General features: G+C 36.7%; 1 protein-coding gene and 1 long non-coding RNA gene across 3 annotated transcripts in view; one reads left to right on the forward strand and one right to left on the reverse strand.

Moving 5' to 3' along the window:
• LOC136851945 (uncharacterized) overlaps positions 1–14,558 on the forward strand; it is a 39,051-nt gene extending 24,493 nt beyond the window's left edge. For both annotated transcript variants that reach the window (XR_010857009.1, XR_010857010.1), the window contains one exon: positions 14,419–14,558. This is a non-coding gene — a long non-coding RNA (uncharacterized lncRNA). The remainder of the gene's footprint in view (positions 1–14,418) is intronic.
• LOC136851943 (high-affinity choline transporter 1-like) overlaps positions 1–27,244 on the reverse strand; it is a 56,683-nt gene that overhangs the window by 4,553 nt on the left and 24,886 nt on the right. Inside the window, exons 3-12 of the mRNA XM_067126308.1 lie at positions 18,812–18,919; positions 17,916–18,071; positions 14,849–14,997; positions 14,430–14,585; positions 13,752–13,881; positions 11,893–11,981; positions 11,262–11,384; positions 10,619–10,722; positions 1,461–1,591; positions 301–475 (exon numbers count right to left, since the gene is read on the reverse strand). Coding sequence (XP_066982409.1) covers positions 301–475; positions 1,461–1,591; positions 10,619–10,722; positions 11,262–11,384; positions 11,893–11,981; positions 13,752–13,881; positions 14,430–14,585; positions 14,849–14,997; positions 17,916–18,071; positions 18,812–18,919 — 1,321 coding nt within the window. The remainder of the gene's footprint in view (positions 1–300; positions 476–1,460; positions 1,592–10,618; positions 10,723–11,261; positions 11,385–11,892; positions 11,982–13,751; positions 13,882–14,429; positions 14,586–14,848; positions 14,998–17,915; positions 18,072–18,811; positions 18,920–27,244) is intronic.

Raw genomic sequence — 27,244 nt, forward strand, 5'->3', positions numbered from 1 at the left:
TATAATGGGGAAGTTATTCTTTGTCAAAATTCCGACCTTAGAATTATGATTGATCTAGTTCAGAGTATATCAATTTGGTAGCAAAACATACTAAAAGTCACTTTTTTATTTTCAAAATATTTCAAGAATATTTCCCTCACCTATCCTGCAAGCTTGCAAGAGTTCCAACATTGAAGTTTTTACCACTTGGTGATGACAAACACTAAACAGTTTTATGAATTGCTACATTGTGGTGCCTTAATCCCTTATAAAAACCTAGGGGCTAAGTGAAGGAGTCTGAAAACTGCCTTAGGAACTTACCTGTCAGAGATTATCCCTTTAGTGAAGAGCAGCTTTGGGATGACTGAGAAAATGATGAGGCTCGCTAAAGACACGAGCATTGACACTGTCCTGAAGGGGAAGTTTTGCTGGCCCTTCTCTACGTCAAATAATGGGTAATGAATTACGGCCGGCACTCCAATGTAGGGTTCTCCTCCTGAGAAAAGGTATGGGATTTAGTCTTTTCGTTTCTTGTAAATATGAGGATGATATGAATAGGCAGCCGAGATTGTAAAACATTTCCCAGTTATGCTGTAAGCTGCGTATTCAGAAATATCTGTTTTCATTATAAAAAAAAATTATTTCTGCAGTCCTGGTATACAGTACTCAAGATACTCATCTAAGGTATGTTTGCATCAAAACCAAAGTAATGTATGGCAGAATTTTCGTCCAGTTAGTCTTCAATAGTACCAGGTCACAAAGTTTATTCAGGAGGGATTTTAGTCTTTGAAAATTTTTTTAACCTGATATAAGTATAAATCTAGAAATTGATCAGTGTATGTCAAATTAATGGTCTTTTCTCCTCAGTAAGGTTGTGTTGATGTGCTCTTTTCAGAGAAGAAACGACTGACTTTCAAAATGTAATGAACATCTCAGTATTCATGCATTAAGTGCTCTCACATTATTGAATCTGTGGTCTTGAAATGAATAGCCATCAGAATATTATCAGAAAGAAAGAGTTTACAACATTTGTTCTTCAAAGGAGCCAAATGCAAAATTCTGTGTCAAAAGTTTAGGAGAACTTTTGCACAACCAAATTTACCTTATCTAAAGCCATCACACAAAAATGTAAGGTTTTTATGCAACAATTTTCAAGGTGAAAAAATGAGCACTAAATGATTATTACCTCTCGTTGTCTGCTAAAAGCTACACTCTTTATGAAAAGCATAATAATTGATAACTCCAAAGGTACCTAAATACAGACAGTCCCTGGGTTACAGCAGGGTTCTGTTCCAGCGACGTGCTATAAGTTGGAAAACGCCATAACTCGGAACATCAGCCATAACCCGGAACCAATTTTTTGATGAATATACTTGAAAAAGTGCCATAAGTACGGAACGCTGTATGTCGGAGCCGCCGTAAATCGGAGCCACCGTAACCCAAGGACTACGTAATAATAGACAACAGAAATAAATATTTACCCAGAAGACGCACAATGAACCCGAGGCAGAACGCCATGAAGGAGCCATAAGTATTCACATGTTCCCTGAAGTGTACAACCATCAGTAGTTGTGGGAACAGGATCACGAAGACCAGGTCTCCACACAGTTTGCTAGAGAAGAAGAGAAAAACAAGACAATTTTAAATAAAACGAAGTAAGATCGAGCTGACGGACAACAGAAAAGCTGTAACTATAAATTATCATCTTAATTTTCTAGGCAAAATGGTTTGCTGTTTTGAAACTTCTATCTGAATGGCGGACAAGAACATTGGATTTTTCTTTTTTCATTTTTTTGGGGAATAAAAAAAGTTTAAGGAACTGACATCTATTAAAAAACAAATTAGGGGTTTAACGACCAATCCCACGATGACAAGCAAAGGGATGGATAGAAATGTAAGCGGGTAAAATTTTGTCTTTTATTAAGTTTAATATCACACCCCGGGGTTCTGTTTTAATACCCAGATTTTGTGGAAGGAAGTACTGTACACAATAGTCTTCTTTTTTGTGATAATCCATGTTTAACAAAGTCTTTAGGTTCCTATTGGAGGCAAGGGAAACATAGAATACAAAAACTAGTGAGAACAAAACGTAAGTAAGGTTGGTACAAAGGTTTAACGGCGATATCCTTAATAGCTTTGGAGTCTTGAGAGTGAAATAAGGCGTCCCTCTTTGGGTAAAGAAATCAGGACGTTGACACTTGAACTAAGGATGTCGTGGCGTACCTTTGAGTTACCAAGGGCATAATGCAGTATGGATGGGGGATTCATGTACTTTAGATGCTCGGTGATACAAAGTTTGGATGCCAGGGACGAGTGAGTGCCGGGGGAAAAATGAGGAAATGGGAATCAGGGAGAAGAAGAAGAAGAATTATAAAAAAAATTAAAAGATACTGGGAAGTCTCAGCAACCTTTCGTGTGTGGAGGTTTGATAAATTCATGTGCCTGGACCGTAGGTTTTAGCCAGTATTCAAGTCCACTAGTTCTTATTACTTATGCATGATTTATGTTTATTTTTCTGAACGATTTTCACGACAAACTCAGCCAAATGGACTGCGTATTTGACAACAGATTTCCAGACGCTTAAAGTAATGTATTTCTTAACATGAAGAACACGAATTGTGACAAAAACACTGAATAAATTCTCAGACATTTTCCTAAAATATTCTTTACTTGGATAGCAATGAGTGGTTGACCACAAGAAAGTCCATTTGCTTTCCCTCCTCTAATTCTGAAGGAGAAATACCGCTTCTGTGCCACGGGAGAGGTGCCTTCATTGGGAGCGAAAGTCCATTTGGTACTTAATGCTTAAGTATGATTTACAGTGTTCATTTTCCATAAAGAATCAGACAAATGGACGATGTATTTAAAAGCAGTTTCCAAAATCTAAAATAAAAAATATTTCTAACGTGAAGAACACGAAGTGTAATGAAAATATTAAATAAATTCTCAGGCAATTTCCTACAGTATTCTGCGCTTGAATAGCACGAAAAGCAACACATGATAAAATGATACATAAGGGTCGAAATTAACTTTGTTCACAATCGATATGGGTTCTCTGTCCATATATCTTGGTAAAGTAAAGCAATCCTAAACTGATGAAATACACTGCGTTTTCACGAGACGAAGGGGAGGAAATTATACCACGAATAACACGAAATTATATTGCGATTATTTATCAGAATTATTAAAAACAGAATTTTCCCACGAATACTCTATAGATTGCATCATAGAGCAAGATCATTTTGAGACGCAGCCAAAGGATAGTGACGAAAAAAGATTGATAAAGAAGCAGATGAAGAAATCAGAGGAATATTTATGAAAAACGCCAATTCTTATAAATGTTATCCATAAATTTCTCAAAATGTAGGTGATTAGACTATCGTAATATTTGCTGAAAGTATAAATAAATAGGTTCAGTACTTTGCAAGGATTAGGATGCAAGATACTATCGAAATACAGGTGCAATTAAAACTGGGCCTCTGTCTATAATGTACGAAACCTTGGATTTTAGGTCAAATAAGTAATCCTGCTTTTGTGCATTTATTCATAATTGGCCCAGTCTGCAAATGCCTTCTATCTGTTTGTACGAAGTTACAGAATAATATGAGCGATCTTAGTGTTGATATAACATTGAAAAGGAAAGTAACAGTTCAGGATGCACAAGGCAGTCCCTTTACATTATAAGAAAGCAATATCGTCTGGAAATATATGTTAATAATGACAGATTTATTAGGGATCTGAACCGCCAACCAATGAGACGCCAGGCCAACTCTGTCCACTCAACCACGGAAGGCATGCAAGGAAGGTAATCATGTTTGTCAGTCAGATGTTCGGAAACATGGTCGGTACCACTAACTGAGGTATCACCCCACCCTGCCCCACCAGCAGTGAGTAGAGGCATTTAATCCTCCCAGATGGATCTGATGTTGAGTCTACTATTTTGCGAAGCGTTCAAACCATAATTAAGGGTGCAGTGGTACCTGCAATAATCCCAAGCATATGTAGTTGCTTATCTAGTTATCTCCTTTCATTCATCCCTGTGGTTGAGTTGGTAAAGTTCTAACTTGGTATTTCATTGGTCGGAGGTTGAAATTCCCAAGCGGGTGATTACTGCAACATGTGATCCAACTGTTGACGAAAGCAAATGCTTGGATATTTTTTTTTGATCGAAAAGGTAAACAAATAAAATGAAAGTAAAATAAAAATTGACCTAAGAAATGACTGACGCCCGTTAGTTGACGTTTTTTCATTAAGATTTGTAAGTATAAATGCGTAGCTTTTGTTGTAAGTAGAAGTGGCTTGAAATTAGTTTTAAGATTTTTTTTATATATAAGCGCAAGAGTTTTACGGATAGGGACCTCAGGATTCGTTATCACGTTCAACACGGAAAGAAATACCGAATATCTTCGTTCAGGAAGTCCACGTTTTTAAACAATTTATTTATTATAATTTGAGGGAAATTTAACTGGGATCATTGAGTCTCTCAAGGTTATGCGGGAGCAGAGATAATTCTTACGGGTTTAAAAAGGGAAGATGAATGATATTGATCCCCAAGGGGTGATGTAATGTTTATAAGGATCGGATAATTGCTGGTAGTATTGCTATATTGTACACAGAGCTTATTCAAAGTAATGCACACTTTCGAAATATTGTATTTGATCACATGTTTACATCATGGCGTTGAAATGAACTCGGCCACCAAGCACGAGTACATAATTACGCACACATGCGTGCCCGCTCGCACACACACACACATATATATAATTTATATATATATATATTACATATATATATATATGTTTGTATATATATAATTATATATGTGTATATATATATATATGTATATATATATATATATATATATATATATATATATATATATATATATATATATATATATATATATATATAGGTGTTCGTAATCATCTACAATCGTATGATCAACCAAACCACACTTATTTATATACATACATACATACAGAAAGGTACTGCACTCATATATCGTAGACATTGCCAACCCCAAACCAGTGTCATGTATCCAGATTGAAAGAAACAAGATAAAAAATGTTGATAATCGGGAATAAGACAGAAAAACAAAGAGAAAACTAGATAAATAATGATTTTATTGAATAGATGAATATTCATAAGTGAATGGAATACGTGATTTTTGGCTGAATGAATAGGTTTATGAACGATGAATCTATGTTATGAATTTTTTACTGTGTGTGAAGCAATGTATTCTTGGATGTTACAGTTAAAGAAATTATATACTTGTGATATGAAGTATGAATATATATATATATATATATATATATATATATATATATATATATATATATATATATATATATATATATATATATATATAACATATATATATATATATGTATATTTATTATTGACAAACATCATTATATATATACATATAAATAAAATACGGTCATGAGACCAAAACAACAAAACTTAAAAGAAAAAATGAGACCATGATATGATGAAGGACGTTCATCATACTTGAAAACATTCATCGTACATGAAAGGAATAACAGAAATGGGGCCACACACACACAGACACACACAGACACAGGACCGGATCATAATTTCCCACTGCGTGCCCACGGACGTCACCCATTTTGGCTCACTCGAATTACCCCCGCCGGTTGCTTGCTTGGCAGCGATGCCCGGGCGTGTTGGCAAGGCCCCTTCCCGAGGGTCCGCCTAAGCCCTCGCTAATCTTGGGCAGAAGCCGGAGTTGACTGAAACATGACAGAAATACAACAGCGACAACTCTATAAGTTATCTTTCTCTCTTTTTTTTTATGTCTCTGAAGAAGAAGATAAATCTGATCTTTCATGGGTTGAGATTTACACTGGCGTTGTTTACAGTCTGTGCGCCTAGTAATTTTATTTTTAGTTTTTTTTTTTAATTCACAGCAGACGCCACCTTTCTTGTGTAACCAAGCTAATTCAGGAATAATGTAGAGCCTTACCTTATGTTTTGAAAGTCAGTTCAACACAAAAAGTTTCAAAGTCTTTGTAAGGGACAGTCGAGTTCTAAATGGAAAAATCTTTTACATAGAAGAGTTTTCCTCTTCGTCAAAGTTCAGTATTCATAAGTTTCCGGACACAATAAATGAATAAATTACCTGTTTCAAAAACAGATTAAAGGAAGTTCAGTCAGTTTTCATAGGAATCGTCTACGAAGGCTCAGGGACACTATTGTAAAAAAACTTCGAGTTGTCACAAAAGATAAGAAGTAATATTGATGCTTCCTGTGAAAAGGCCGGTATTCTCTGAATAGAAAGTGCATTATTGCCTTTGTAACTTCTCTTTTATCTGAGATTTATAAACCAATATCAAGGAATTATACAAAAATAAAAATAAAGTGAAATGATCGTTGCAAAACAAGCCGGCTAAATGAGAATAACCCATTGTAACAAGTGAAGTCTTAGACATGGAGAATATTTTGTTAAAATACAATGCACTAAGAAATTCTACACTGCATGAGCTTAATTCGACGCAGAAATAGCTTGATGACTTGTGGGAAAGGCACCAGAATAGCAAAAAGGTGGCGTCTGGTTTCATAGGACAAGACGAAAAATAAAGTCTACAGAAACACTGGACTGTGCACAAGAACTTACTGACATTACTGATTACAGGTTATTAATGGTAGAACTATCAGCATTTTTAATTATATTTACCCACTTCATTCACCTTAGAGCCAAGCGTCTGCAGGAGACGAACAGAAACTACTGCAGAGTTTATGCTAGTGATTCTGACAGATTTGCTCACTACACGGAAAAGTAGCTATATAATGCGATTACGCTGTTGCTTGTATGAGAGCATTGCTGAGATTTCAAACAACGGCTTAATTCATTAACTGCACAGGAAGTAAATCATTTTTTACAGTTCAGAATTCAGTCGTATTTTCTGTAGATATCTGGTTGCTAACTCATGGTTCCCCAAGAGCAGGAAGATGAACCTGAAGCCCTCCCTTTTAAAGTCTCTCTCAGTGACTCGATTACAGTTCTTATGGATCAGATAAATAATTTTCATTTTATGATCCTTCATTTAGCTAGAGAATAGGTCCTTAGCGAATATGATTGTTTTTTTTTATGAATTAATCTGCCGAGTTACTCATTCTTATTTTAATGCGTAAGTTAGTTTCTGGATTATGAACTGAGCGGCTTTAAAAGAAAAAGTTCGGGACAGAGAAAGTGGTTATGACTCAGACGCATCCATTGCAAAGCAACATTTCCCAGCTCAAATAACCCTTCTGAAATGAACAATTCATCAGTACTGAGGCAACTGATTACGGTAATTAGTCAGCAAGAAGTGCGCTGACCCTTTAAGAGACATGAAACCCTTTTAAATGCAGCTAATTTTTAATGACAGTCCAAAAACGACAGTCCAAAAACGAAGGGGGTGACTTCGTAGCAGCCTACGCTAAGTTGACCACTCTCTGCCTGAGTGATTATTGGATTAAGTCAACATCAAAAGAAAAAAAAAAAAAACTTACAACAATCAAGGATGTAAGGTTCTGTTGGACAGAGAAAAACAGTGGCAGTGGAGACAGATAGATCATTATTTGCGTTGTTCCTTCTTTGGAAAAGGGTCAAAACAATTTTCTAAGCATTTCAAAACACCTTGATATTTTGGGCCAATAAGAATTCTTACAGAGGGGGGAAAAACAACACAGTTGATAAATGTGAACATTTTCAGTGAATGTGCTCCAAACTCGTCTGATTTTATTTGCTTAACTGTTCATCGTCACGTATAATGTCGGTATTTTATTTAATTATCTATTAGACTAATGGCTAATTAATTTTGACCTATCACGTCAGTAGGTAATTCTGTGAGATGATTATCAAATACAGCTACATATGTATATTGTTTACAACAGATATTTTAATCAACTATTCATAGTTTAAGTTATAGTTATGCAAAGCAATGATAATTTGTATTGAATATTACCATGGAATTTTTTTAAAGCAACATTGAAAGGTATTGATTGAGAATGAACAATTTTACCTGATTGATTATTCAGTTCTTTGAAAATTAACTGGAGCAGACCCACTGCGGAAAAAAATCATTACTAACACCCATCACATCCCTTCCAGTGCTTCGTGGTCAAAGGATCCATTAGGAATATGATTTTATCCAAAAGTGAAATTGATAATAATCTTCTGTATAATTGTCATGAATCAGTTACCATAAAGCAATAGGAGAGATGATTGCTAATTGCTGACTAACCAGGAGCAAATAGTACTTTACAAAATAATGATTTGTTCTTAAAAAAAAAAAAAGAAAGAGTGAGAAAAAGACAGAAAGATACTACAATGCTAACTCTTTATAGATGGAAGACAGCAAGTTCTTAGTTAAAAAAAAAAAAGGGGGGGGGGCTTCGTTAAAGTCTGAGGATAAATTTACGAAAGATATAATGTCTTCTCTATGAAGAGTCAACTAAGCTGTCAAAAAAAAAGTAACTGCCTTCCACATTCCTTTGAAGCTGAGGATGTCTATTGATTAAGTCCCCAACCCACCCACCCCTCTTCTTTACAGCCAGTTTAGAATGTTAAAGAAACCAAATGGATAAGAAATTATTTCCTCCTTCCTCTTGGAAAGATTTTGTGAATTTAGTCAAACTGACTTTGCTATCAAGATGATGTTGCTGGAACCTCTGTTTGTGATTAGAACAACCTCTTACTCCAGCACAGAAGACTTGAATCAGTACAGATCCTCGGCACTTCATCCGCGTGTGAGAGGCAGTTCCAGAGAATCTTTTTACCTAAGGACTTACTATAAACTACCACTTACACATCCACACTGTACTGGGCATGACAAGGCTGAAATAACGGAGATTGTCAGTAAGGTCTTCAGACAAATGGTAAATTTAAATTTTTATGCTAAATTCATGACATTTTAAGAATGACTGAATTGAACAGCAGTTTTTGTTTGTTTCGTTACTTCTTGATCTCAATGTTGTAAAATGATAACTTTCTCTTCTTTCTTTTTTGGATGATTTTCACTAACAGCCTTAAAATACAAAAGAGGCAAATATTAGCCTGGCAAGTTAGTGCTAGGAACAATATCACTCAAAAAAAAGAGGTCATTTTAGGAGGCCCTCAAACGATCAGTATTTAAAATAAGATTCTCACCTTAATGGCATCACGCTCCCACTTTATTCCATTAGTTAGTTCATCAACGAGATAATTAAATACAATTACAATTAACAGACAGGTTTTTCAAGAGAACTGAAAAGTGTTAAGACCATTTTTTCTGAGTCTGGGGAAGATACCTTTCAGGGTGAATTCATGACCTATGGCCAGATCTTGGTTAATTGAAAATGATCCTCATGTGACCCCTTACCATATACAACTTTATACAGACTTAGAAATGTATTCATAACTAAATTTCAAATCTAGTCATCAACATTTTCAAGCATTCCTAGTGGATACCAACCATATGAGGGTCCCTTTAAAAATTATGCAGTGAGGTTCCTATAGGGGAAGTGGTCAGATGCTGCTGAAGGAGAGAGTTAAAAGTCAGGGCATCGCTAAGCTGGGGTTCAAGAAGGCATAACGTGCGGGAAATGGTGCCTACTATGAAACAAACTTTTGGGATGTTAATGTTAGAATGCCAGGTAATGTTTAGCTGCACGTTCACGAGAAGCATTTGTTCACCAGAAGCAAAGCAGTTTTGACACAAAACAAAGGGTACTATTGGCACTTAACGAAGGGTGCTAACAACTGCCATTTTCAGGGGTCAGTATAGTATCACTTTTACGGAATGTGGACTGAATGACTGAAAAATGGGAAGATCTGATTATTTCCTTGTCAATTGCTGTAATCCCGATGGCATTATGCATATCATCGTCTCAGCAAGTGTGGAGAGTTTGATATTCTCTTTTAGATTATTATAAATTCCAAAACACTTAAATTAATACAGTGAATCTTGTGAGAATTCAAAGTTAATTCCATAGTAATTGACCATCAGATATACTGTATTTAGCATCATAATAATCTGGTCAGAACCCAAGTTTGAGTCAAGTCTCCATTGAGGATAAATATATTTCAAGTATACTTCATTCAAATATTGAAAGAAATTTAAGAACTGATTTAAGCCAAATTTTCATTTGTGCAATAAATAAATAAAATATATTTTCGTTCCCGTTATTGCAAGAGGTCAGTCACGAATAGTGCACTTGCCTTTGAAATGCACTTACTCGTGAGGACCTCGTATGAAATAAAATCAGCAAATCAAGTGATGCTTTCTCCACGATAAGTGATACATTCTGCCACTTGATATTGTGCAGGCAAACTAGATAATAGTAAATCTCTTGGTTGCCATTAGAGTCATCAAGGGAAGAGGGTTTTGTGCTAATCAAAAGCAAGGCGAGAGAGAGGAAAAAGAGAGAGAGAGAGAGAGAGATTCATGGTTAGCAAAGCAAAGCGCAGGGTAGCAACCCAAAGATGAGAGGCATTGGCGTCTTGTAGTACTGAGTGTCCTAATCTACGAAAGAGACAATGCGTGAAGGAGCTTTGGAAGCTATTCTTTTCTTTTCTTTTTTTTTTCTTCTGCCAGTGTGTCTGTAACACGTGACCCGCAGCAAGCACAAGAATACAGTGCAAGGGAAAACTTACAAGAGGTAGTAAATGCTGTGGATCAGAATGCCAATTGTCGAGGCGATGATGGCGACGACGACGATGGCCGCTCTCATCACCCAGATGACTTCGCGGTCACTCGCCTGTTAGGGATGACATTTGATTAAGTCATTCATCTGAGCTCTGTGGTTGATACTTCTAAATTTGTCTATCTAACAATGTATATGATTGTGGACTTTTATTATACAACAGCTTAATCACGAGATTGTGAACTGCTTAGCATTACCTCTGACATTAGGACGGATTAGAATACCAAACGGTGGATGGGGTCAGTGTCATAATAAATCGGTATTTTTTCATGATGTATTTTTTTCATATCTTAACATTATTCGTGTGCAAAGAAACTTTTGCTAAACAGTTAATGAAGAGAGCTCTTCTTTTAACGAATTTTTTTCATACCTTAACATTATTCGTGTGCAAAGAAACGTTTGCTAATCAGTTAATGAAGAGAGCTCTTCTTTTAACGACAATTCATAGCCTTTCCAAAATACCTGTGGTCCTAGGACATTCTTGCAAATGCTCCCTAGATATCTTAGCATTATTTACTGGCACAAAAGCTTTTCTAAACAGCTAACTGGAAAAGATTTTCCTTCATTTACAATTTAGAGGCTTCTAAACACACCTGTGGTCTGAAGACATTCTTGTAGATGTTTCTCGCAAACATCGACGACGCGGAAAGAACAGAGGAATCTGCTGATGACATGACAGCGGCACTCACTGCACCAAGACCAAGGAAAGTAACCCACTGTGTAAGAGAAGAAAGATTACTGTCAGTTGGTCAACACTTTGATTCAACTCTATTAACTAGATCCTGTTAGAGGTACTATTGAATTTTGTCATCGGAATCTTTGGAATCCTGCTAGGTGTCCTGGTTATCCAAATTTACAGAACTTGAGTTGAAACATTGTTACAGCACTGAAGAACCTCAAGTGTTTCCAGTTACACTCTTGGAATTCTGCTAGGTGTCCTGGTTATCTAAACTTACAGAACTTGAGTTGAAACATTGTTACAGCACTGAGGAACCTCAAGTGTTTCCAGTTACTCTTGGAATTCTGCTAGGTGTCCTGGTTATCTAAACTTACAGAACTTGAGTTGAAACATTGTTACAGCACTGAGGAACCTCAAGTGTTTCCAGTTACTCTTGGAATTCTGTGTCCTGGTTACTCAAGAACTTGAGTTAAAACATTGTTACAGCACTTGCAGTTTCCAGTTACTCAAGACATTAAAAAACTGTCATTGCAGGCTTTACTTACAACGGGCGTAAGATACTGCATGACCAAAGGCAGAACGAGTTTCTTCTCATATCCCTCCGGATAATGGCCGAATCCTGTTGCACTCCAATCTGCAATTGCATGAGGGATTACAACGACGAAGTCACCACATACATAATTTTGTTACTTTCAAGAAGTTCATATCTTAATGATAGTCCACTAAGAATTATGCTATATTTTATCAATTTAGGGATGGCTTATTGAGAAAGTAGCAGGTGAATGTCTAAGAGTGGTGTTCTTATATGTTGTAGTATGTCTGTGAAATGGGATTTCAGTACCAAGATTTTGGGCATCTTGTTTAAAGGGAGTTAGCGTTGCCTGGTTTCTATGTTCCAGGAGTTTATAAAACGAAAATAATTCTGGCGTTGTGCTCAACTTATCTATAAAAGACAGCGGTCATTTTTGAGAGATGAGGAAATGATATTTGCATTTCAACAATGAACATTAAGGAAAGAGAAGTACTACACCATTGTCATTCGTTATTGTGTTATGATAGAAATATTCAATTTAAGCTGAGACAGTTTTCTGAAGAATTAAGCTTTTTGAGGGATCATATCGTACAAAATGGTCTCTTGGAAATAGTCCTAGTATTATTGAATGTTTTGTCTCTATCTTGTCATATCATACAAAATGGTCTCTTGGAAATAGTCCTAGTATTATTGAATGTTTTGTCTCTATCTTGTCATATCATACAAAATGGTCTCTTGGAAATAGTCCTAGTGTTATTGAATGTTTTGTCTCTATCTTGTCATTCGTGTAGAGACAGGGACCTTAAAAGCTTTGAGATAAGTTGTTCTCGCATATTAGGAGCTACGCACATTTCTTTACCATATCAAACTTTCCATTTGGTCTTTAGAGGATCTTGTGTGTATTTGATGGCGTTAACAGCAGTTCCTAATTCACGGGAGTCTAGTAACTTTACCATTCAAATACATATTTTATCCGCCACCTTCAATTTTAACTTTTTTTTTTTTAATCTCCCAGTCATTAACCTTTGTCACCCTTATCAAATATTTGCGCTTTAGAGAAATTTGTCTTGCAGTTTACGTGCACACAAAACAAAGTGTGCTAGGCATTCATGCCATATATTCTTACAGTGTGTTTACTTCTGTTATTTACTGTTATTTAAAGTGCAGGTACCAAGGGAACCTTTTCTATTGGGCTTGAATTCATTTCATAATAATGGCATCACAGTTTTATAGTTTTTTCAGTCTGTCTGACAGCATACAGTAATATAAGTCTAGTCCCTTGTTGACTAATAACCTCAGTGTCATCTGACATTAAAAAGATGTACGATATATATACAGAAATAATTAGATCAGATTAAGTGTAAGAAAGCTTGCTGTCAAAAACTGTCCCGTAGAGCCAACAGTTTGAGAACGCTTTCATGACGTGCACTCAGAGGCTTTCAGAAAAAGTTACGAAAACAAATGTGAGCAATAAATTCATGGGAAAATAATTGCACTGTTATGTTGTTGATTGTGAGATGATAACAGGGACAGGTAATTTAGTAGTAGAGGTACCCAGGTGGATAAACCATGGGTGAGGTGGGCTTAGAATACCATAGATATTGCTGAAAAGGTGAGGGTTCTCGATGAAGACATGTCTTAAAGAGTAACTGTAGAAGAAAAGAATAGATGTTCGTTAGATACTGACAAATCATCACGATAGTTTTTAAATGTATATTCACCCAGTGGCAGTACTGAAGTAGTTGTAGTTAATAGAAATTCTATCGGTGTTTGCACTTATTTAGATGAGAGTGCTTAACAGTGATCATGATTTTTTTTACTGAAACCACTGGATGTGCAAGGCTTTCTTAAGGTTTGAAACTGCATTCTTACCGGTGGCCTTAGCAATGGCACCAATAATGCAGGCGGGAACAGCACTCAAAATGCAGCCGAAAGAGGCACTGTAAGACAACATCTGGGCATGGCGAGGTGACTTGGAAGAGAGGACACGTTGGAAGTATACCTGTGGAGTGGAAATCAATCAGTACAGATGGTCCATATTTTTGTCTAAAAAAAAAAAAAAAAAAAAAAAATCCGCAAACAGGGAATTCTTTGTGGTATGATGAGGCATCTCATTCTCCAGCTGTAGATCTTGATGAAGATGTTATGTAATGAATACTGAGTGTTTTATTAACTTCACTGATGAATGTGACTGATCTGAATTACGAAGGCGGTCCATATTTTTGTATGAAAAAAAAAGAAATCTGCAGACAGGGAATTCTTTGTGGTATGATGAGGCATCTCATTCTCCAGCTGTAGATCTTGATGAAGATGTTATGTAATGAACACTGAGTGTTTTATTAACTTCACTGATGAATATGACATGGGATATAGTCATGTGACTGATCTGAATTACAAAGGCATTCAGACGTTTAACAATTAATATTCATTAGCTGCTTCAGAGTACTTGGCACATACCTATGATAAGAAGCTATTTCAACGAAAATACTATTCAGTTAATCAAATTATCGTCATTGTTTCTATCCCCTATTTTCCTCAGCTTTGACTCACCTGCCATGGAATGCCACCACAGATGAGAAGCAGCCAGTAGTCAATCCACTGGCCCCATTCAGGTGATGTCGACTCAATGCTTCCCAGCCAGTCTGTCTCATTGAGAGATAGGGATCCCACCGCCTCGTGGGTGTATGCGAAAGGCACAGTCAACCACTGTTGGAAAATGGAAAATAGACGATGAAAGGCAGAGTCAGTCACTGTTGGAAAATTGCAGCAGGCGATAGAAATATCACGGACAGAAAAGGGCCTTTTATGCTCACTTTCTTTCAGTGTAAATGTGTTTCTGGACTTATTCCCCCGAAAGAAATTGTAAGAGGATTCCTTAACTGATAACAGATTGCACAAGACAATGTCATTCTTTTTGTTACAGTAATACCCTTTCCCAGATTTTTTTTATATAGACACTTTAAACTTACCAGACCCATGAAGATGCAGAAAAGCTGTATAACGTCTGTGAAAGCCACTGAATACAGTCCACCAAAGAGTGTATAAGTAACAGCAATAGCAGCGCTCACTAAGATGGAGATTTCATTGCCAATGTTGAGGATGACCGCCAGTGTTGAGCCTGTAATATAATAAACATTTGTCAGGTTTAAAAGTGAGTTTTTATGCTTTTTTCAAATTTTATTTTATAATCCTATTTCATTTTATGACTGGTTGATATGACTCAAAGAAATCTGTGATTGTATCTTTTTGCTTCACTTAAGTGACGGTCGGATTATGGTGAATTCGAGATTTTGAAGTTAAGGGGAAAATATGTCCAGGTGAGATTTTACACATGGCGGGTAGTGGCTGACTCAGGTTAGTGAGAAACGAAAAAAATCAATGACACAGATGAAAATATTGGTGTTTATTACTCCTTTCAAACTTGTTCTATCTTTTTCTGTGCATTAGAAGTTAGCTACAGTGCCTTATGATCTATTAAGCATTCTAACTTGTCAGCTGGAAAGACCAAACAAATAATTACATTCCCTTCAGATTTAGATGACAAAGATGTCAAAAACGTAATTCATCTTCAAGTAATGTGACCAGGCATTCTGAATGTTCGAAGTTTTCCACGTGAAATTTTCAAAAGCACAAAGGGAACAAAACCATTGAAGATGTGACTCTAAAAAGTTATTTTAATCCGAGCACAGAAACGAAGTGGCCTTGTTGAAATGAAAAAACACAGAAGAAGCATTCATATTGCAGCTTGCAATGATTGAGGGTTCTTCGGCGCACTCGCATTTTCTGTACAGCGTGTCTTGCTGTATGAACTCTCAACCACGGCCCATGAAACTCGCATTTTCTGTACAGCGTGTCTTGCTGTATGAACTCTCAACCGCGGCCAATGAAACTTTCAGCCACGGCCCGGTGGTGGTCTGTGTTATTGGCACCTGTAGCGGTGCCAGACGCACGATCATGGCTAACTTTAGCCTTAAATAAAATAGAAAAACTACTGAGGCTAGAGGGCTGCTATTTGTTATGTTTGATAATTGGAGGTTGGATGATCACCATACCAATTTGCAGCCCCCTAGCCTCAGTAGCTTTTAAGATCTGAGGGCGGACAGAAAAAGTGCGGACGGACAGACAAAGCCGGCACAATAGTTTTCTTTTACAGAAAACTAGTAAAAATGCAGTAAACATCTGGCTTGAAGGAGACACAGGCCACATCGCATTATTTTAGAGGATAGATGGAGATCAAAATAATAAGAGAAGGACTCTTGATAATAAATTCAGAGGCTAAGTTCATTCCATTTTTGCTGCCCTTCATCGAAGTGAGGATGTCAGTGACCTATAGATAACTGTCTCGGTCTAGTTTGCTTTCGGACTCGTGAAAATGGGTCGTCGTGACGATGCCTCTTTGCAATGCAAGCACCGTGCTTGCACGACCAACGTTCCCCGAAGGTTGCGCAACTTTCCGAGAAGCTCCCATGATTTTGGACCCAAGCAAGAATTTCAAACAATCCCGAGTGCCAAATTGTTCGTTCTGGTTCGAAGGAGTAATTACCAGTTTCTAAAGGGTAAATCTGGAAGCTAGACTTGGTTCATAGTCAAGAATTCACCGGAAGGAAATTTCTACTTTTTTTTTTTTTTTTTTTACGGCTGTATTGCTATTTAGTTTGCTGCCGAGAAAATTAAGGTCTTTGTTCTTATTTTTATCTTTATGAACTGACATCGCGCTTACAGATGGCGCTAGTACGCGTATTTTTTTTAACGGACGGAAGAAAGTTGCAAAAACGCAAATTAGTCGGAATTATAGAAGGGGATCCCACAATGATTTTTCTTGAAAAACATATATTTAGACATGTTTTAGATTATTAAACTAGCAGTGGCTAGCAAAATCTTACAGTCTAAATATACATATTGTCTAGACAGTTCATATCTCTGTGGAATTTCCCCACTATATATCTGAGCGCCACGTTGCAATGTCTTAGCATAAGAGACATGCAAACGATGGGCATTTATATAATTTTGAGGCACAAAAAAAAAAAAATGCAAATTACCCCCATTGCATTCACCCGTAAAAGGAAAAACTAGTTATTCTTGAAAAACTTATTATTTTTTCTTTGCACACTGCTTCCTTTGCTGATCTGTCTATTATAGGATACGAGCTTGATGGCGTGCGCTACGCTGCGCTGGAACCCGGCGCTGCCAGTCTTGTCTCCCCTACCCTCCCATCCCCTACCTACCCCGCCCCACCTAGGGCGGACAAACAGATTTTCAGGAGGAGGGTGGATGTGTCATGTCTCCTTTACTCTCCCAATTCCGTACCTACCACCCCCACCCGGGATGGACAAACATGAAAGATCCACTCTGATTTTATTATAATAGATGATGCATATTTATTTGAAGCTTCATGACTTAATCTGATTTGAGTTTTATCATTCAAAATTGAATAATTATTTTGAATCTGAGTTATGGGCAGCTTGAGACCTAAAATTGTGAATCTGATTTTTATGCCATTCTAAGCTTCTTATGAAAGAGTGTCCTCTGGTAAAATAAATAGAAGAAAAAGGAAAATGATAAACAGAAAACTTCCTAAAGAAAATTAACATGCTAGAAAATTTATTCTAAAATTATTGTTAATATTAGAAAGGTAACCATTTTGAATTCGAATTGCTAGCGACCTGTGACCAAAGAATTGCCAGTCCCTTCTTATACCATTCTAAACTTTTTATAAAGGGTAAAGGCAATTGAATTCGAGTTACTAGCGACCTGTGACCAAAGAATTGCCAGTCCCTTCTTATACCATTCTAAACTTCTTATAAAGGGAAAAGGAATGGATAAAAAAAAAGGAAATAATAAAAACAAAAAACCTCGCCAAAGAAAATTAACATACTAGAAAACATGCGACGATTAAATTAGCCTTAACCTCAACAAAACAACAATTGCTGGTACACGTGTGGCTGAACCTCAGTTAAAAGATAAAAAAAAAAAGGACAAACAACGTCGTTGTTCTTTTTTTTGTCGACAACTCTTTTGTGCGTTGGCTCTTTTTACCTAGAGCTGACAAAATGGCGGCCGACCAGAAAGTCTCCCCCAAGAGAGCTGGGAAGTAAAGGAGTCCGCCCATGCGCCTCCCGAAGGTGTTCTGCAGGGGATCCAACATCGTCACGTATCCGGCCTTGCGCATGGGCACGGCGAAGAAGGCTCCTCCTGCAGGTAAAAAAAAAAAAAAAAAAAAAAAAATAACATTAAAATACTAAAACAGATCAATGGAGTGCTTCTGTTTATTGAAAATAAAATGATTATCATCCCTTAAACAGGCTCATGTATATAACAGTCAAAAAAGATTTCAGTGGACTGAAATCAGTTTGTTATGCCCACCCCTACATCACATGAAATACAGGGGGAAAAACATAAAAAAAAAAGTTGAAAAAGGATCAATGGAGAGCTTTTCTCCACTGAACCTGAATTAACGGCAAGGGAGGAAAATTTGGGCCGTAAAAATACTTTCAAAGCACAAAATCACCTCTTAAACAGGCTCAGGTTTATAACAATGAAAAACATTTTAGTGGACTGAACTTTCACCTAATATGCCCATTCCTACATCATGAAATACAGAAAACAAGATAAAAAAAAAAACAGGGTCAACGAAGAGCTGCTGTTAATTAAAACTGCAAGGACAATAATGGAAGATACATTTGGGATGTTGGAAACATACTTTCAAGCCAAAATCAACCCTTAAACAGGCTTATTTAAATGACAGTGAAAAAGATTTCAGTGGACTGAATTTACTCTAATATACCCATTCCTACATCACATGAAATAACTGATTTTATTTTCTCCTTCATGGAACAACGCTAAAATAGAATGAATACTCAAGACACAGTACCGCGCTCGCGCGCTGATCCGCGCGATGCCAGAGACGGCTTGGCAAGGAGTCTTCATCTTACCTATTGCCAGGGATATCGCATACCCAAACGGGGCTTGGCACCAGATTAATCCCATGTCAAACACCTTCTCGGCCGATCCATTGATGTATCCGCCCCCCACCCACGTGGCTGCGGACAGAAAAGGCAAGAATTAAAGACAGGACAAGAAAAAAAAGAATCGCATTCTTGGCATTTATAATGTGTCAAAACGAGGATCAGTTGCTAGGGGCTGAAATCGAAGACGATTGTCAATAAGTTTGTAAATACGGTTTGATTACTTGAGACAATGTTTTCAGCCAAAGCCAGGAGTGTTTTTCCAAATCGCCCAGGCCAATTTGTTGATTATGTATGTACATTAAATGCCTTTCTATAATTTGATTCAAATTTTAGCTGATTTTCCACAGCGGTTAGTTTGAATCAAGTTCTTATGACTGCCTTGTCAAGTGCTGTTTCCCGATGATAATGCTTGTTAACGGAGCTGAGCCATTGTATAAAAATAGAGGGACTTTCGTAGATATGAAAACCTAAGCTGTAAAATTTATGTGGTATCTTTTGATAGTAATATAGTTGAGCGTCAAATCTATCCTTAAAGATTAAATATACCGGCCAGGTCCTCCATAGTTATGTTATTAACATGCGCATCTGTAGATATAATGATAAATGATAGAAATGAATTCATTTACAAGCCATACATACATATATATATATATATATATATATATGTGTGTGTGTGTATATATATGTGTGTGTGTGTTTATAAATATAAATATAATATATATATATACTGTATATGTATGTATATACATATATATATATATATATATATATATATATATATATATATATATATATATATATATATATATATATATATATATATATATATGAGACCTTGGTTACAAGTACTTCAGGGTTCAGAATGCCACTGGCTGCTGCCGGGAAGTCACTGGCCAGGTCTACCTTCGCACTTAGTCATTGTTTACTGCAAAGGGCGTCAGTTTTGCTTGGCCGGTGTCCTTGATGTCCTTGTGCAGTAATCTTCTTGGTACACAACCCCCTGCGTTGAAGCTCTAAGTACCCCTGGGTTTTTTATCCGTAGCGTGAAAGTCGATGACCAAAGGCGCAATTGCAAGATTTTTATCTTTTTATCACGTGTGTAAATTGTCCGTATGTTTGCTTTAATTGTGTGCTACTGTTTTATCATTATAATAATTGTTTTTTTATTATTACTGTTATTTCAATATTGTGACTGTCACTGCTGTTATTATGAATACTATAATCACTATTATTATCAACAATTTTTGGGGTATAGCCGTTTACTATTTTTATCTTTACATTTCGTTTAACTAAATTGTATGTATGGTATTGTCTCTTAATTTGTATATTCTCCGTATATGGCCCTGAGCTGAAATGAAGGATATTATTATTATTATTATTATTATTATTATTATTATTATTATTATTATTATTATTATTATTATTATTATTATTATTTTATTATTATTATTATTGGAAAGAGAAACCCACAAGATTCTTGTGTATAACTTGTTTACTGGTAGATCAAAGTAATATGTAAATATTTACCAGTAAACAAGTTATACACAAGAATCTTGTGGGTTTCTCTTCCATCTTCAAAAGAAAACTGAAAGAAGTTTTTGTTTGGTTCATTATTATTATTATTATTATTATTATTATTATTATTATTATTATTATTATTATTATTATTATTATTATTATTATTAAAATGCAAAAGAAAAAGGCTGGAGGAAAGAACGGAAGAGAAGAAAAACAAAGATATTAAGATTCACCTTGATTGTAAAGATAGGCAAAGAGCCGGACCTGATATCAGCAATGATGTCTTCAGAAGAATGTTTTCTTAATCTGTCTCTAAATAATTCTAAGGATAAATATGAGGGAGACGATATAGAAAAGGGTTTATATAATGCAGTACAGGTGAAATCATTTGAGAACTCTACCGACATAATGAGAAATCTTACCGTCTTTTGTTCTCGGTTTTACGTTCATCCCCGAGGCGCTGGTACTAAACGTGTCGGAAGCACCGCGGGGCGCCGTGTTTAGTACCAGCCCCTCGGGGGTGAAAGCAAAAACATCAATAAAAGAAGGTAAATTTCTCATTATCTTGGTAAATTTCTCGGATGATCTCTCCTGTACTGCTTTATGTACACCCTTTTCTATATTATTCAGTAAAAAAAACTATTTTAATGAATGATAACTTCGTGCGGTAGTCTGCTTTACAGCGACTTTCGAAGCTCTTATGCCTGAAAAAGGATTATATAATTACACCCGGAACTCTTGAGATCACCGAGAACGCTGTTAGCGATGTGGTTTTTGTTAGTGTAGATTCGTCAGGTTTTTTTTTTTTCTGAGGCTGCAGTGGGGAGCGTTAGTGAAATTAATGGAACCGATCCATTTTAATTTTCTTAACCTGATGCAAAAAGCTAGACATAAATTCAGGACAAGGATTCCATGTCTAAAATTTAATTGTAACTGAAAGCATAGTTTGGTTTTATTTTATTTATATTTGTTTTTGCTAAATTAGAACAGCATTGACGGCTGTTGTTGTTTGGATGTAGTTTTAGTTGAGCTTGTTGCCAATTCAGGCCCTTGCCAACTGGATGTGAGGTAATACTTGAGAGGTGGGTGGAAATTCTAAACTTTTAACAAAACCAACTCCTTAGAGAGAGAGAGAGAGAGAGAGAGAGAGAGAGAGAGAGAGAGAGAGAGAGAGAGAGAGAGAGAGATTTTTATATATTGTTATATTCTAGAGAAGCTAAATTTAAAATAACGAAAACATTTATCTTTTTTTAAGCACAGAGCACAATTGCATTCTCACTGTGGCTAGAGTCTGTCTCTCTGTCTGTCTGTCCGTTTGTCTGTTTGTCTGCCTGACATTTTAATAATAATAATAATAATAATAATAATAATAGAATATGACTGATACATGAAATAAAGCATCATCATTCACCTGTCATTGGCAGTGATACCATTCCGAATGAGTATAATCTTCTTACAGTAAAATCGCCTGACGAAGCGACCTGTAAAACGGACAGCCTACTGTAGGAGGAGGAGGAGGAGGAGGGGGTCTTCTGCAGGGCACTTGAAGGGCGTTGCATTGGCGTGGCCTTATCATTGTCCTTATGAGACGTCTGGTGGGACTCGGTGTATGGGGATCTGGTGCCAAGTATGTTACGCTGTTGCAAAACCCAGAGTCAACGTTTATAAGCTAGGGGCTGCAGAGATTGATAGGAAGTACCTGGCTCCCTTCTCTTTTCGGTGAAAGGCTGCCAACTCTAGAGGCGCCACCTTCTTTTAAGGTTTAGCCAGCACTAAGCCAGCACGGGCTCTTGCCCCTGGAGGAGCCCCTTAACAACTTTGTACTGCCATTTTGTTTAAGATTTAGCTACCCCTATACCAGCACAGCTTGCTTCTGGAGGAACCCCTTAACAACCTTGGAGGCGACATGTTGTTAAAGATTTAACTAGCACTATACCAGCACGGGCTCTTGCTCCTGGAGGAGCCCCTTTGCAACTTTGTACCGCCATTTTTTTTAAGATTTAGCCAGCTCCATACCAGCACGGGCTCTTGCTCCTGGAAGAACCCCTTAACAACTTTGGAGAAGCCGTTTTGTTTAAGATTTAGCCAGCACGGGCTCTTGCCCCCAGTGGAGCCCCTTTGCAACTTTGTACCGCCATTTTGTTTTAGATTTAGCCAGCACTATACCAGCACGGGCTCTTGCTCCTGGAGGAGCCCCTTTGCAACTTTAGAGCGCCATTTTGTTGAAGATTTAGCCAGCACTATACCAGCACGGTTTCTTGCTCCCGGGGGAGCCCCTAGCTTGGAGGCGCCGCATGCCATGAGAGAAACAGTACGTGACACATGAAAACTCCTGAACTATCTATCTCTGTCTTGTTCAATTTAGGAGGGATTTTCGTGCAGGCAAATGCCTCAACTCTTAATTCATTTGGAGGATTAATTCTGCTAACCTGAAGCCTAAGGACTCATGCTTCAAGTGGCATCTGACATTATCTCGCGTCTTGCATTCCTTCACGTATGTATATATAAGGTTTTGGGGGCTGGGGAGGGCCGTGAAACATTTCTCGTCTGTGCATCGCAGACGTGCTGTTTATTTCTGGTCCCCAGAGGCCCGAAACCTTCTGAACATTTTGCGTCATTTCAGCCTCTCGGAGTTTGTTTCGCATTTTGCCGCTAGGTGGCAATACCAAGTTGGTCACGTAATGCCATTCAGAGATGATTGAGAAATGGGCACTTGGCTTCTTGGGGTGACTGGGTGACACCCCGAATGATGGTGTTATGAAATATTAATGTAGACTTCCACCCAGAACTTGGCTTTGTGTATGGGTGTTTGGTCTCAGGTAACGAGTTTTGTGTTTAAGATTTAAACCTCGAGGTTTGGATTTGATATTTCGTTTAATTGCTAGTTACATTAACGTCCGTGTATCTCACGTGTAAAGTTGATTAACAATGAGGCATATTGTGTAATATATATATATATATATATATATATATATATATATATATATAAATTTACATATATATGTGTATATATGTGTTTGTGTATATATATATATGTATATATATACGCATACATACATAAATTACTTACATACACACATATGTAAATTTATATATATATATATATGTATATATATTATATATATATATATGCGTGTGTGTGTGTGTGTGTGCGCGCGCGCGTGCGTGTGTTTATGAAGCATGGTTCATCAGGAAGATGCTGCAACAAAAAAATGTTATGTATAGTTAAAAACTGACGACGAACTTCTCACGGACGAAACAAAGCCATTGAAATTAACCCGCAAATACTCTAAAAGATTATGCACAGAAATTTTTATTAAGAATAAGACCTGACAATGCGAATAATACTGACGTGCCAAGTAGCCACGACGCACTGCAGATGTCCCTGTTTATTGAAACAGTCACCCAGTGAGGAGGAAGAAGAGTTTTTAGGTTGACCAGATAGCTTTTAATTTTTTTTTTTTTTTCGAAGACCGCTTGTTGGTGAGGCCCACTTGTGCCAAAGACAGACTTTCGTTGCATAGTTGCTTTCATGCATTCTGTTTCCTTTGTTGCATGAGGGTCCCAGAGCCTGAAATGGTTTGCTTTTAGAAGCTGTTGAGTCATATCAGCTTCCGTGAAAACCATCTGGTTTAGAGCAGTGAAATAATTTCTGATATATGTCTTTGGCAACTGGTATTTAATTTCTTTATGAATTATTACTTAACAATAAGGAATCAGACTATAACTTCCAACCCAGTGGTATTATGACCTGTTATCCTCAGAATATAACTTCCAATCCAGTCGTATTCTGACAAGTTATCTTTAGAATATAATTCCAACTCAGTCGTTTATTAACAGGTTATCTTCAGAATATAACTCCAACTCAGTCGTTTATTGACAGGTCATCTTCAGAATATAACTTCCAACCCGGTCATTTTCTGACCAGCTATCTTCAGATTATAACTTCCAAACAGTTCGTATTCTGACCAGTTATCTTCAGAATATCACTTCCAACCCGGTCGTTTTCTGACCAGTTTTCTTCAGAATGCAACTTCCAACCCGGTCGTTTTCTGACCAGTTATCTGCAGAATATAACTTCCAACTCAATCGTTTTCTGACCAGTTATCTGCAGAATAAAACTCCCAACTCAGTCGTTTTCTGACAAGTTATCTTCAGAATATAACTCCCAACTCAGTCGTTTTCTGACAAGTTATCCGCAGAATATGACTTCCAACCTAGTCGTTTTCTGACCAGTTATACAACTTCCAACTCAGTCGTTTTCTGACCAGTTATCTGCAGAATATAACTCCCAACTCAGTCGTTTTCTGACCAGTTATCTGCAGAATATAACTCCCAACTCAGTCGTTTTCTGACCAGTTATCTTCAGTGTTCAGATTTTTTTGGTACTTATCACATAAATTATATGGCACATATCTTTCCGTTGTTTGTCACAGCTTTCAAAGAATCGGAAATGATTCAGGCAAAGAAAATCTTCGCCTCAAGTTGTATTCAAGGTTATTTTTAACGGATGCGATTTCCTTTGTTCCTCTCATTTCTACAGGCCTCCTCCCACAACGCCCCTCCCCCCACCGCTCTCACCCCTACAACCCTCCTCCCACAGTTCTAACTTCTACAGTACAACCCTCCTCTTACGGACGCGCGCGCCATTTTTGTCATGTTGCAATCTTTCGGGGAAGTCGCATCAAAGGAAAGAAAAACAAACGACTCCGGGCCATTCAGGACTAAGAACGAAAAACAAAAAACTCGTCACGGGAGAAAAAAAAAAAAGGCGAGGATTGTACGTGCCTATGCGTCACCAACAGAAAAAAAAAACTTTCACGGCTCAGAAAAATTCACGAGAGAAAATAAACCAGGAAATGAAGTCTGAGCAAACCCATTAAAACCGTAGTAACAGACTTGACTATTTTTATTTTTTTTCAACAGACTTGAACCAGTTACCTGGTGGCCAAAATACGCTTAGGTTGACCTACATTTTTTTTTTATCTACCTCGACTAGAATTGGTGATTCTTTATTCTTGTTTTCTCATTCACTTCCTTTTTCGTTTATAAACCCTCACTTTCCTAATAATGAATAAGCTATATGCTAATTCAAGCGCACGAGTGAAGTGATAATATTCCTTATAACAGTTTCATAATTAAAGCTGTTTTGGAAAGCGTGAAAACATTTACCTCTGAAAACAAAAGAGAGTAATTTACATTTTTTGTGGCAATATGCGTTCTTATAACAGAGAGTTTAACAAATAATTGTGAACAAGTTTTATTGTCCATTTTATTTTTTTAAGTTAAATTCATGCATTTATTTTTGTTTAAGCCCACTAACTTTTAAGTTGTTGGATTTTAAAGGATTAGTAGAATGGAAGGTCGTTTTAATTGTCGTACTGAGAGAGAGAGAGAGAGAGAGAGAGAGAGAGAGAGAGAGAGAGAGAGAGAGAGAGAGAGAGAGAGAGAGAGAGAGTTTTCTTATTACTTTGCTCTGCGATTAGAGTTCTTAAATTTATGGATGAAAACAAAAGAAATTCAACATTTTCATTCCTATCTTTGCTATAAGTTTATTCATTTTCAGAGAGAGACAGACAGACAGACAGACAGACAGACAGACAGACAGACAGAGTTTTCTTAGTATTTTGCTCTACGATTAGAGTTCTTAAATTTATTGATGAAAATAAAAGAAATTCAACATTTTCATTCTTATCCTTGCTATAAGTTTATTTATTTTCACAGAGAGAGAGAGAGAGAGAGAGAGAGAGAGAGAGAGAGAGAGAGAGAGAGAATGCAGTATAATTCTATGTCATGTGACGAGCGAATGTCTGTTATCTTTTTTTTTTTCTTCGATTAAAACAGTCTCAGTCGTCTCGTTTACTCATGTTGCATTTAATACATCTATTTATCAAGAGTGCCAACTCTCAGAGGCGCATTTTCAAAGGATAAAACATGCCATTGGGCCAGATGTTAATATCGAAGCCCTGAAATTATTTTGACCCAAGTCCATTAAACAAAAGTAAAGATCGCATCATCTTTAGAGGTAAAATTTCTGTTGATCTACTGAATTATCAAATTATTCATGTTTTTGCAGACCGCATATACCGTATCGTCGGGTATCTGTCATTGTCCCAGTTCCAATTTCTGTGCTGTTGATGTTACTGACGTCCCTTGGCATAATACTGGTCTGATTCATTGTTATAATATCTGGCCGGCGTCATGGATGTATTTGGGTCAGTTTAATTTAAGGGATGTCTTGAAATGTTAGTGCATACCGTGAAGTTAATGCTTCTTCGTTAGTGTAAGGCTTCAGTGGAAATATTCGATTTTTTGTATGCGTATGTTTGCATGTTCAAGTTTATACACACACACACAGACACGCACATATATATATACATACATAAATACATACATGCATACACACACCTATATAATATATATATATATATGTATGCGTGTGTGTGTGTGTGTTTGTGAGTGTGTTTGGGTGGTTGTGTAAGTATTTTTGTATAAATGTACACGCATATATATATATATATATATATATATATATATATATATATATAGATATATGTGTATGTATATATATATATATATATATATATATATATATATATATATATATATATGTATTATATATATATAGAGAGAGAGAGAGAGAGAGAGAGAGAGAGAGAGAGAGAGTGAGAGAGAGAGAGAGAGAGAGAGAGAGAGAGAGAGAGTTTCTAATACTTTAGGTCATCATGATGTTGACTGCATAATTTTGCATCCTTTAAGATTAGTAAAATTCTGAAATAAAAAATATCTTGCTCAATTAATCATTATAAAGTGTGATGTTGTAGACCATTCACATCTCTAGACGGCTGAATATTTTTGCATATGTCTCACATGCGTGCA

This window comes from Macrobrachium rosenbergii, chromosome 24 (genome assembly GCF_040412425.1).
Source record: "Macrobrachium rosenbergii isolate ZJJX-2024 chromosome 24, ASM4041242v1, whole genome shotgun sequence".
Lineage (NCBI taxonomy): Eukaryota > Metazoa > Arthropoda > Malacostraca > Decapoda > Palaemonidae > Macrobrachium > Macrobrachium rosenbergii.